At 37.2% G+C, this 13,366-nt stretch overlaps 1 protein-coding gene across 14 annotated transcripts in view; it reads right to left on the reverse strand.

Annotated features, from left to right (window-relative positions):
• The window catches only part of MAP2 (microtubule associated protein 2), a 274,592-nt gene that overhangs the window by 39,047 nt on the left and 222,179 nt on the right, over positions 1–13,366 (reverse strand). For all 14 annotated transcript variants that reach the window (XM_029933945.1, XM_029933944.1, XM_029933938.1 and 11 more), the window contains 2 exons: positions 11,748–11,861; positions 9,412–9,489 (listed from right to left, as the gene is read on the reverse strand). In XM_029933945.1, the coding sequence (XP_029789805.1) occupies positions 9,412–9,489; positions 11,748–11,861 (192 nt within the window). The remainder of the gene's footprint in view (positions 1–9,411; positions 9,490–11,747; positions 11,862–13,366) is intronic.

Below are 13,366 nucleotides of genomic sequence, written 5' to 3' on the forward strand. Positions count from 1 at the left end.
CCTCTGGGACACAACTGTTACCGTACTGCTTAAACCCTTGAAATACCAATAATGTAGTTCATGTATACTTTTCCTTGATCCTAATAAGAAAATATGCATATTACCTATAAAGTCTTATTTTTGCAATTCAAAACAAAACCACCAAGATAATTGAATGGCAACTAAACTGCCAAAATATCCTCCCAAAAGATGTATACCACATGGAAAAATGGTAACAATTAAAATGTAAAAAGCACACTTATGAAGGCCATGAATTCTCATGCTCATTTGCTTCTCATTTGCACTTCAAATGCCAATAAAATAAATCCCATTTTATTGCTTAAGAAATTAGAGGGAGATATATAAGCTTTTTTATAGTTCTACATATGAAAGATTCTTATGAAATTGTCATGAAACAATTATATATTGTTTAAATGGCCCAGTGAGAAAGACTACAGATGGAAAGGAAATGAAGTTTTTTCTTTTTGAGAAACATCAAAACTCTTGGGTGGGAGCGGGGAGAGAAATACTTTATTTCCTCCCGTTTAGTACCCACTTTCATTTTTATAAGTTAATTATATAAGTAACATTTTAAAATTTCAGACTTCAAATTATTATTAATTTTTTACAATGCACAGAACTAGAGATTTTGATTTCAGATGATGAGACTTTTAATACAGCTGCTTTACTAGTGTCTCCTTGTTGGATGAAGTCTAAGCAATTTAGTCGACATGTTTTCCAAACCCACATAACCTTTTATTTAGCATGCCCTTTCCTTGTTTTCTACAAATCATGTTTATTTCCACTTGTTCTTTATTCAAAATCTCACCTATTTCTCTTAATTGTGGTTAAGTTCACACTATTAGAGAAAGTTAGTTTTACCCGATATGGGTTACATTTCTGTATTAGAGTGTCTGGAGCCATTAGAGTTCTTCGTTCTCCAAAGCACCCTTGAAGAAGTTTATTATCACGAATGTAGCTGATAAGCTATGAATTTGCTATCTGCCCTTACATTAAATACTTTCCCATATGAAAAGAAACTCTTCAGGCAAACAAATCATTTTTCCCTATTTGAGAATAACCTCTTCACCTACATGAAAAAATGCTTTGGCTCTAATTTTGTTTTCCTTTAGAAAATAACCTAGTTAGAATGAGATAAATTGCAACCCACCATTCACCTATTTGACCCTCATCACAGCCAGGGATATGCTGGGGTCTTCTAGCTTTCTGGGGGTGGATGATAACGGCTGTGAGTCCTTGACTTTAGCCCACGTCTGCTGATGGCAGCCAATATTCAGTCACCTGGGGCGGGGGGGTGGGATTCGCTATACTTTCTGTAGTTGACTAAATGCTTTGAGGAAATACATTCATTTCATAACATTAATTCTGCCCTAAAGAGATTCACAATCTTTCTCTTTTAAAGAGCTATGGTATTAACATGGCACTAAAAAGAAGGCTAATTCTATTTAAGTCTGGTCCTAGTAATATTATGTATCCAAGGAGAAAAATTATATATAGGATCTTCTTCTTCAGTTTGAGTAAGAGGACATATTCTTCCCCCACTAATTCATTTACAGGGAGCAGAAAGGAGTCATTTTAATTGAACTCTTTTTGCTCTCTCCGTTTTACCTACACCCCTCCTTTTGCTTTCTTCTCAAAAGCTATGATACGGAAAAAGAAAATACTCATATGCCTCAATAAGGCTTCTTGTACATGAGGTATTTGGCTAGACATATAAACTATATAGGGACGTCACTTTCATATGGAAAAAACAGGCTTCTTTCCCTCCCACCCCACATACAAAGGCACATTTAGTATGATGCATGTGGTCAAAGCTGCAGGCTGGGGAGGAGGAGCCAAAGGGGACCATGCTTGGTTCACCTTTCTCCTGGCCTAAGTGGGCCTCTGCACTCTGCGCTGGGACACTGGGGAGCACACTAGAGGTAGTCCATTGTGAGCTGAACAAAGGATGCTCATAGTACTCCTCATCGGAATTGGGAGGGTCATCATCAGGCACAGACACCGAGATGGAGGGGGCTAGGAGTCTACGCCTCTCCCCGCTGGTGGCAGGTTCGTGGCTGGGGAACCTGTGTAGAGGACCCACTTGATCCTCAGCCCCTTCATCTACAAACAGACACACAGGAAGAAACTGCAGGGAGAACTGGACAAGACAGACACAAGATCAGACGAACGAGACAAACACCTTTACAAGGACACAATGGGAAACAGAACCAGCACAGCGGGATGGAGGGGAATTCGCAAGACCAAGCTGATGGAGGATGGGAGACAGTGAGTGTATCATGCTTCAGTAGCCACTGAATTTACACTATGTCTTAGGTAACCTTGCCATGGATTTAAATAAATCAAATGGACTAATACCCCTCGCTGTACATAATAGAAATTGTCTATACATTCTCCTCAAACAAGTCAGAATAACCACAAAACCACTGAAATAGGAACAAAGCATTAAATACAAATGATTATTTAGAAGAAATGTCTGTAAGTCGATTCTTTTCATGTTTCTGTCGATATAGTGATAAGTTAAAAAGGAAGAAAAGTATTAGGACCTGATGCTACACAATGATAGAGGAAAACACAAGGTTGTAGCACAACCTTAATTATCTAGGATGCTCACATAGTTAGCACTTTGGTTAATTTAATTTTTTGGTAATGACTTTTACCAGAAAGCCATTTTTAATTCCAATCCAGTTAAGAAAAATCTACAGTGCATTATTTTTTCCTGTCTTACTCTGGAGAGCACAGCGGCCTAGCTCTTCTGATCTTTCTTTGCACGTCAAATCCTTGGGTGTCCTTTACCGGTTCTAATTTGCATGACAGTGAAGGTAGATAATTTCAAGAAAGTCCCTAATCATTGTCTTTTCTTTTTCTTCTGAAAGTTTAAAAGAGATACAATTAGGGGAGAAGTCCTGCAGAGCTGGCTTCAGATTCTCCAAGACTTTATTCTTTGTGGTTTCATTTGCACCTCTGGCTCTTGACAGTCTTTATATTTTAAACCCTCATGGCATATTTCTCATTGAAATGCTAAAAGAACTGCGGTCACTTCTATCCTTTCCAGTGTGTTGGCTTAGAAATCAGCCTTATTTAAATGTATTTCCTTAAATACAAAAGTGTAGGTAAGTCGGCTTAGCACTTGGATTCTGGTGTATTTCCATGAACTTTAAGGATGGTGACAATAAACAATATTTGGCTTCTGATGTGGTATACACACTACTTCTCAGGCCTGCATGGCAGCTTACTGAGTCTGCTAATCACTATTTATTTACTATATAGAGAAGCAAGTTTTAAATTTCATAACTTTAATAATAAGAATTAAGATTTATTGAAAGTCTGTGTATCTATTTGTATAATTTTTATCTCTATCAAAATTTAAGCAGACAGATTACAGCACTTATTTGAAAAAGCATTGTATTTTTAGGGCAGTAACTTATTTTCAGCCACCAAGAGCTGACAGCTGGAAATAAATCTGAAATCATAAGCATACTGAAATAACATTTTATAGAGGGAAGACTTGTAATCTTTTGAGCACATTATTTACTGATTGTTCCGTGTTATGGGTTTTGGGATGGGTGCTCAGAACTTTCTCAGCCATGATGCTTATTATATCAGGGGGTAGCAGAAGCCTAAAATTATATTCGATATTCTTAGTTCAACTCGGCACGATTTCTCAGCTGAGCAGATAATTGACTGAGATAATTGGCCTGCCACACTGGCTGAATCATAAGCCTTGAGCTTGTCATATGCTCTAGCCATTCATATTTCCTCCACGACTCCTTGGGCTCTACACACTTCCAATATGCTCAATTGATTGCATGGACAATCAATAAGTAAAAGTGGCATATTTGTCTCTCTGCTTTTCAGTATTGTCTGGGGAGTAGGGGTGACTATAATGTAAAACAAACAATTTAAAGCTGAGAGCTGGTAGTTTAAAGGCAATACTCCTTGAATGAGTTAGCCTTTTGAAGATTTTGATCTCCCCTTTCTTGTTGCCATCGCTCATTTTTTTAATTTTTTTAAACTTTTTTTTTAATGTTTTATTTATTTTTGATACAGAGAGACACACAGCATGAGAGGGGGAGGGGCAGAGAGAGAAGGAGACACAAGACAGGAAACAGGCTCCAGGCTCTGAGTTAGCTGTCAGCACAGAGCCCGACGTGGGCTTGAACCCATGAATGTGAGATCTGACCTGAGCCGAAGTCCGAGGCTTAACCGACTGAGCCACCCAGGCACCCCGCCATCGCTCATTTTTGAAAGTGCCCAAATGTGAAAACAGCACAGAGTCTTGCTTCAGATCTATAATATTTTAAAGAAACAGTATTTCCTATTCTGAAAACTTTGTCTTTAAACATTAAAACAACAAAAATAGCAAAAAAAAAAAAAAAAAACCCAACAACCAAAAATCCCAAAAACTTTAAAGGCTGCAGTGAAAAGGAACTTCTCTGTAATATTTGTATGTCCAGGCAACTCCAAAAAGAATGTCTAGCAAAGCCCGGTCTTGGTACTCTGAGCTGTATGTTCTCCAAGTCTCTGTTTAGGGTTTATGAGCCTCACGTCCATCTACAGGTTCCAGAGATGTGTTAGGGAAGTTATACTAAGAGGACCATGGCTAGCTAAAACCAAACAGCATGCCTGGTTCCAACAATGATGATAGAAGAAATATCTTATTTGTTACAGAATCATGTACGGCAGGTGTTCTTGGTTCACACCCAATGGAGGTGGGATACACAACAATTATAAGTAAGTGACTTATTTATTTTGGAATGGTTTAAAAAAAAAAGGAAATTGGTCCAGTAGCTTAAATGAAAAATGTCTCATTGGAAGATCACTTCCCTTTCTTAGCCCCACATTAAGAAACGAGAGATAAGAATGGCTTTAGGGACACAGTGGGCTATGATCGCAGGGACTGAGATTTTGGATTGCAATCTTGAATTACTGCCATGATATCCAGGGGAAAGAAGTGGAAGTGAAGAGTATCTATCTCTGTGGGTTGCTGGGAGGATTAAATGAGGAGATATCTGAGAAAATGCCAAGCTCAATGCTGGACTCCATGTATGTTAGCATCTTTGTCTTCAATATATTCAGACAAATTGTCATGTACCTGTGCTTTCCATTCATTTGATACATCAAAGCAAACTTGAGAGATTTATAAAATGTGAATTCATTTCATAAGTTGCTTTTGTTGTTTACGGTCAAGGTTGAATGTTTCCTTTTACTATAAGTACATATTTTAGAAGAGGGACTCTGCTTTCACCATGAAAATATTCTATTTCATTTGTAATGTGATACTTCAAAGGATAGGGCTATCTCATGAACCTTGGATTTTTACAAAGTTCTGTTGCATAATGATAATATTCAGATATGAAGCTTACCTGATTTTAGTGGAGGAATACATTTTCCCTAATTGGTTTTGATATAAACTTTTTTAAAGCATTTGAAAATTTGTACAGAGTTAAAGTAAGGTTTGCCACATAAAACCCAGCCTTGGTCTGTCTGTACCCTCTGGTACAAATGAGTAGTCACTTTGTAATAGAGACAGAGTCTCTTGGGGTCTCCGTGGCTCAGTGGTTTTGCCTGTCCTGGCCTCACAGCTTCTGTTCCACCGCCTGGGGCAAGAGCCTCTACTTACATTGTTCTCCACTATCTCTAGCCCTTTCCATTCTGCAAGCTTTTGCTGCCCAGAATGATATGGAAGGAAAAATGCTTTAGATCAGCAACGATAATGTTACGACATCACTGGCACAGGAAAACACCACCCTAGGATTCTGCAGCAAACCTAAAAGGGCAGAAAGTTTCCTAGTTCTATTTTCAGATGATCCCATTGTTCTTGCACAGGCTTCCAAATTCTAACTGTTCAGTCCAAATGCAACTATTATAGTTAGGCCAAAGAGAAAAAGGAGATTAATTTGAAAACATAACAACTAGTTGCAGTATTGATTCATTGTGTCTGAGTTTCCTTTTAAGTGTGCTACTTATTTATTTTTTCCATCAAAATTCCTTTGTTTCCACAAATAAGCACACATTCTAAGAATTATTATATCAATTATAATAAAAGAATATTAATAACTTACAGCAATTAACATTTTAAATTATTTTTTGGTGGAAATGTTCATGCTTCCCCTTTGGTTAAGAATAGCTTTTAGGGGTGCCTGGGTGGCTCAGTCGGTTGAGCGACTGGCTTCCAGCTTTGGTTCAGGTCATGATCTCACGGTTCGTGGGTTTGAGCCCCACGTCGGGCTGTGTACTGACAGCTAGCTCAGAGCCTGGAGGCTGCTTCAGATTCTGTGTCTCCCTCTCTCTCTGGCCCTCCCCTGCTCATGCTGTCTCTCTCTGTCTCTCAAAAATAAATAAAAAACATTAAAATTTTTTTAAAAAGAATAGCTTTAAAATTTTTTGATAATTAATAAAAATAATCATATCCTCAAAAATCATTGAATTACTCAATTTAATCCAAGATCTCTCTAGCATTTGTATAAATGAATTGTAGTCACATGCCTTTAGATTAAAGTTTCCTTGAGGCTGTGTTGAGGTAGGTAGGTAAAAAAAATTCTCCTAGGGGCGCCTGGGTGGCTCAGTTAAGCCTCTGACTTTGGCTCAAGTCATGATCTCAAGTTTGTGGGTTCGAGTCCCATGTCAGGCTCTGTGCTGACAGCTCAGAGCCTGGGGCCTGCTTCGGTTCTGTGTCTCCCTGTCTCTCTGCCCCTCCTCCTCTCATGCTGTGTCTCTCTCTGTATCAAAAATAAATAAAACATTAAAAAATTTTTTAAAAATTTCTCCTAGATGAAAAACCTGTATGTTCCTTTTCCACCCAATTTGCAATGAGCTACACATTAATAGAATTTTTTCTGGGTCTTTGAAAACCAATTGGTTTGGAAAACTGAAGAACTGAATCCTGTGTTGTGACTTTTCACTAATTTATTTTATGATAAACAAAACCTAAAAAAGTGTTATACATGTTTTCAGAGGAGTCTAAAATAAGACAGGGTTAGTAGAATTTTCTAGACCCATATCTTTCGCATATGTAAGGTAAGAATATTACTTGATCTCTTAAGTAATGATGTAGAGTTTATATAATGCATGCATTTTTTTCATATAAGTAAAAAAATGGCTATCCTTTTAAAAGCAAATCATTAGGCCTTCATATAGTTTAATGCTTTCTTTCAAAAAAATAAAAAATAATAATTCAATAAAAATACAAGGTTGGTTTGAAAAATGTTAAGGATGAAATATCTTGGATCATCTTCAATAGGAAGTAAGTTGACAATTTCCCCAAATATACTCAAAACAACTTGGGGAAAACAATCTCTAAATATAATGAAATAGTTACTGTGGAATGTGTATCAAAATTGAAAACGATTCTATGGGTTATTTATATTTTCATTATATCCATGATATCTCCTGTCAGAAAGCAGACTGGGTGAATTCCCAGGTGGATGGTGGGTCCTACTACCCCTTCTGCTCCAACCTCCATACAAGAGTAAGAAGAGTAAATTATTTGCTTTCCAGCCAATTTTGGAGTGAACATCATACCCAAGTGAACATCTTGGGTTAAGAAGATTCTCTGACACTTGAAAGGCCCTAAGTACGGGCTCAGAAACATTTTCAATGACCTGAGGGAAGTACAGCCGGCATGGAAGGCTTTCCACAGCATTCTGAAAGAAATCCAGGCTCATGAACCAAGTTGAGTACTGCTGACTCATAAACTCCTTCACTACTCAACCCCTTCCTCACTACCCAGTAGCCATGGGAAGTCTTCAGTTCTTAGAACTCTTCATGCTCTTGCCAACCTGAGTTCCCTGGCACATCCTAGTCTTTCTGCCCCAAATGCCTATTCCCTGCATCTTTGGTTGACCAACTCTTCCTCATGCTTTTGAGCTCAGCTCCTTAACTGTCTCCTCAGCATCCAATAAAACAAGATTTTCCTTGTTTGATCTTAAAGCTCTGTTCTTTTCCTCGATTCCTAGTGCTAATACAACTTGAGATTATTTGTAAGCTTATTTACTGGATTTCTGTTCTCCACCAGATTGTGTGTTCCTTATACGGAGGGATCATGACTGTTTTGGTCACTAGTGTATACTTAGAATTTGAAGAGTGCTGGGTACACTGCAGGTTCTCTATAAATATGTGCCAATGAATGGATGAAAATAGGGCCCAAAAAATCTTTCAAATCTATAAATGAAAAGATCGAATCACACTTTTAGGAAATTAACTAATAATCCTGATTATATCCACTGATTATAGTCCCCAAATTTTCTTTTATTCTTTAGAATAATTTAGTTCAGTTAACACTATTTCAGGCAGTAAATTAGAAAAAAAACCCCTTCAATTTAAGAAAGAAAAAACTCACTAAAACAAGTTTAGGTTTATAAATCTGTGATAATAGATAAATTATGTTCAGATAGTTCACAGTTCTCTAAATTAGAAAATCTATATTGAGGAACTCAATCAATATTTTAAATGAACTTAATTACAACTTATAAAAAAACAGTGAGTCTTTGTGATGTTCAATTTTTAACCCAGTAAAATAATTGCTAAAAGGGTCAACAAATGGTAAGTAAATAAAACGATAAGTGAATAAAATGGAATAGTATTAAAATTTTGATATTAGTATATGAAAACTAAGTTATATTGAAATAACACTTTAGCTATAGTTGTTCTTTGCCTTCTCCTGTAACTCAAAAATACACAAAAGTTAACTGATCTAATTCAGAAAACCAAAAATAGTTTGCTTTTCAATAGTGCCTCTCAGTTCAGATTCTGAATAAATATTCTTCAAAAGCATCCCTCTGTTTTACAGAACTGAAAAGCTGACATGGCATTCTATGTTGACTAAAAGCATAAATATATTCATAGACAATAACAGGTCTCAGCAGGAAAGAAGCCAAGGTCTCAGCTTCCAGTTCACTGCTCTCAATATCACACTCATTCACTGACTTCTTCACTTATTCATTAATATTTATTGAGAGTTTGCTATGCCCCAGGCCTTAGGGAAGGCCTTGGCACCACAACAGTGAGCAAAACAGAGACATTTTTGGACATACTTCCTTATAATTTCATCAATACATTTATTTTTGTTCAGTCACTTTTAAAATAGGATTGTATCTACTCTGTCTAAACATTTTACATTAATTAAGTGAACTGGTTCTCTGTAGCTATTCAAGCAATTTAAACAGAGTTACCTTCTCGTGTCTCAAGGAGATTTTTCCTCTTTTTATTTACCATATTCCTCTACTTCTGATTTTGTATAGATAAATGATTATACATCTATGTAGAGTCTTTGTTTCTTCTTGACTGGTTGACACAGGCACCTCTCAAGCTGGGTCACGTCCTAACCTATACTAAAGTCTACTGCTTATGCAACTGATGTTCATTTACCCTTTATCAGAAGACAAACCTCAAAAAGTCCAATGGCCTTACCTTCCTCCACTGTGACAGTCTGTTCTGAGGCTGGTGATGGAGGTGGAGAAGGAGGCAGATTAGGTGTCTCTTCAGGTGCTAAAGAGCAAACAGTAAAAAAATGAGATACAGCAATTAATCGTGCTAGGTCAGTAGATGAGTAACAGTTCTGCCATCTCTAAAAAGGCCACTCCACGAAATTTAGGAAAAGATTCAATAGCAAGTTGCACTTGACTTATTTTTTTTGTCCCATTACTTGAGGCACATATTTTAAAGAACCTAAAAGGAAAGAAAAGCATTTAATATTTTAAAAAATTCATTTTGTCTTCCCTATAAAGAATGGATATCAATGCCTGATAAAGTTCTATCATTAATCCCATTAATTTGTGTCTTCTTGTTTGGTTAATAAAATATTATATTCTTGGCCTAATCTACTATGTTCAAACACACAGGCATGCACTGTAGTTTGGATTTAGCTTAGCTGACTGAAAAAAAAAACAAACAAATAGAACTCTATGTTGTTCAACTTTTTGATCTGGAAACACATGCAACCTTCATCATTCACAGTATTGTAGGTGATATATTTTTGAAACAATGTTTTGTCCACCAGGTCTGATGTCAAAACGCATCTTCTGTTATGTATTCTCAGAAAAGAGAAATGAACCTGTCACAGCCTGAGGCAACCTTCCGACAGAAACCATGCGCTAGTGGGAGCCGAGTCGTCTTCTGGCCTAGACATTATACGTAGAGAACCAAAGAGAAAGGTTCTAAAAGATGTTAACTCCACAGTTAACTCTCCTTCTTTTCACGACTCTTGCCTTTTTTATGACCACTCCTTGGAAGTTGAGAAATTGAAAGACGAAATGTTTATCATCAAGGCCAGCAGAAAAATCTATTTAAAGAGCATGTGTTTTCCCCTCTCCTAAATCAGGTATCAGGTGGAAGTTTGGGGTCACAGGTGACTTCTTAATCTCTTGACCCTGTAGGTTTCTCTATAACATATTTTAAGGTTTCAAATTTTTAAAAAATGGGTGGGGGATTTCTATTTAAGGAACAGAAGTGAACCGTAAGCAGAAGGTCAATGCTTTGAATACGATATTTTCCCTTCTGTTTTAAGAGAAAAATAAACCTTTATAATCAAAAAACATTCTATTGCAAATAATGAGTATTGATTATTCTGGGAAAGCAGGATTTTTATTGCTTAATTTTTTGAGTTGTTTAAATTGTTTAAAGGGGTACTGACCAGAAAATCAAACATTAAGGGTACATGAGACATACATTGGATATATATTTTTTAGTCTTTAGACCACACTTTTCTATGGATTAGTTATATGTATCTGTGAAATAGACATATGTTGAACCTAAGAGTTTTCTCTCTTGTGTCTTTGCATGTATACCCACCTCTGTCTGTCTATCTATCTATCTATCTATCGATCTATTATCTATCTGTCTCTCAACCTACCTACCTACCTACCTACCTACCATCTATCTAGAGAATGGGCAGCAAGCCTTTGACTAACAGTGTTTTCTTTGACAAGCACCATTACACTACCTCTTTGGCCCAGGAGAATATCTGACTTGTGACCAAGGGAGAGAGCAATACTATCTAGCGCCCTTAGATGAACCAAGTGAAGACCATACTGGGATACGAAGTCACGTATGATTCTAACAAAACCCTGACTATAGGTTTTCTGTAGCTGGTTCAGGGAGAAAGACTAGATAGGCATTCACCCAAATCCATAAAGCGGGGGGCACCTGGGTGGCTCAGTCGCTTGAGCGTCTGGCTTTGGCTCAGGTCATGATCTCGCGGTTTCTGGGTTTGAGACCCACGTCAGGCTCTGTCTTGACAGGTAGCTCAGAGCCTGGAGCCTGTCTTCAGATCCTGCGTCTCCCTCTCTCTCTGACCCTCCCCTGCTCACGCTGTCTCTCTCTCTCTCTCTCTCTCAAAAATAAATAAAACATTAAAAAAATTTTTTTAAAAATCCGTAAAGGGAAGTAATCATTTCTAATGGAAGTTTTTAACACATTTTCTACATAAGTGAGTGTCGTGACATCAATATGCTTTGGCTTTATTTTTATAATAAATATCTTCCAGTGGTCTAGAAATGAAAATTTAACAGCAGTTTAGGGGCAAAGTCTAACTATAAGCTTATCACCATTAAAGACTCTCCAAATACCACAAGTGAACCTGAGAAGAAAGTGAAAATAGATGCCAGGGCTTCCCAACAGAGGTGTTGGATGAATGTTACGTGTAAGGATGAGGTACGAGGTAGGGCTTTTCTTTGAACGTGAAGACATGGTCTTGTGATCGGGGTGCAGCCAATACAGCCCCTGACCAAGGGTTCTCTCCCATTTACCTAAAGGCAGAGCTGCAGGCTGGACTTTGTGTTGAGCTTCTTTCTCTTGTTCACCTTTCAGGACCGCGACAGCCTCAGCGGTGACTACCTGAACGATCCTTGCAGACACCTCTTCTGGAATACACAGGGACAAAAGAAAGTAATGAGTTGTCCAAAACAGGCAGCAGAGAGGAAAAGTAAGGAAACAATATGGCTGATTAGAATTTTATTTTCTGTCTCTCCTCCCCCCCCCAAAAAAGTACAATAGAATTTACTAAATTGTAGATAAAATGCAAATACATATATTGCAACCAGGAAAAGAAAAAAGAATAAAAAGGGAAAATAAAAGGGCTTGGCATTCCGGGAGGTAGGCAAAATGAACACAGAATGAAAAAAAAAGAATTAATTTGTATGGCAATTTCTTTTTAAAATGCTATTCATGTGAACAGAAACAAAGGTTTTATACCAAGTAACACAAATTCAGAGAAGAAAAGATTCATTTTGGATTTAATAGAAAATGCTTTGTGGTTTTCTAGAAAACTTTCTTTACAAGTTTCTGTGCTGATTTGCAGAAATATCATGATTTAGCACCTAAAAAAGATGCCTCAAAATGTGAATTTGTGACCAAACAGCATTATCCAGGATCAATGTAAATGATACTGATTAAGAAAAACCTGAGAAGATAAAATTTGAATGAAACACATGGAAATGATGTATCAGATGGTCTCTTTCTAAAGAGTTACTCTTTTTTTAGACAGTAGAAGTTTTAAATATTTTTATATGATGTATACTCACCTCATCAGTGCAAACGCTTCATTTAACAAGATGGGGTTGGGGGCGGGGGGTTCATCATTAAAATGACCAGTCTGTGAGATGCCAGATAATTGGCCTGAAGTGGCGCCTTCCAGAGCATATCCCAATGTTAATTTGATATAACCAAGTCAGAAGAATATTCAAGAAACAATGTTCTATATATCATCAACTACAAATGAAAGAAGCCTTTTGAAATTACAGGTATATTCTAGATTAGAAATAAATTCTCCAGAATTTGACTTTTCATTATCTTTATATATGAACATCGATCAAACTAGCAGATAATCCCACATACAACCCTAGACAAGGAGGGTGGGGGTGGTGGGATTTCTTCTCACAATGTTAGCTTTTAGAGTAAATACTTACTTTAACTTCTTTATGATCAGATTTTTCACATTTATAGGCAAGTTGGTGGAGGGCAGGGGGAATTCTATTTCTTGTCTGATTCGTTTAGATTTAGCCTTCCCTGGAAAGCCTTCCACACCCCACCCAAGATGCCAGACTACAGCGCTTAAAAGTCAGCTTTTGGGGTGAACAATCCACTTGAATACGATTTATCTGAATTTTAAGAGCTAGATTACCTGATGGGGTATATTTGCCATTATACATCTAACTTTCTGATTTTTTTAAGTAGCCACTTAACACTTTGACTACATACAGCCTTGAAAGATGCACTGTAGAAACACCCTCATCTGGAGTGGGTAGCAGTCACAGTAATAGTGTGCACTATGTGCCAGGGCATTCTGCTGAGGTGTTTGCCCTCATTATTTCAATGAATGACTTACTATTATTACTCCTATTTTGCAGATGAGGAAACAGAGGACTAA

Source organism: Suricata suricatta, chromosome 3, assembly GCF_006229205.1.
Source record: "Suricata suricatta isolate VVHF042 chromosome 3, meerkat_22Aug2017_6uvM2_HiC, whole genome shotgun sequence".
Classification (NCBI taxonomy): Eukaryota; Metazoa; Chordata; class Mammalia; order Carnivora; family Herpestidae; genus Suricata; species Suricata suricatta.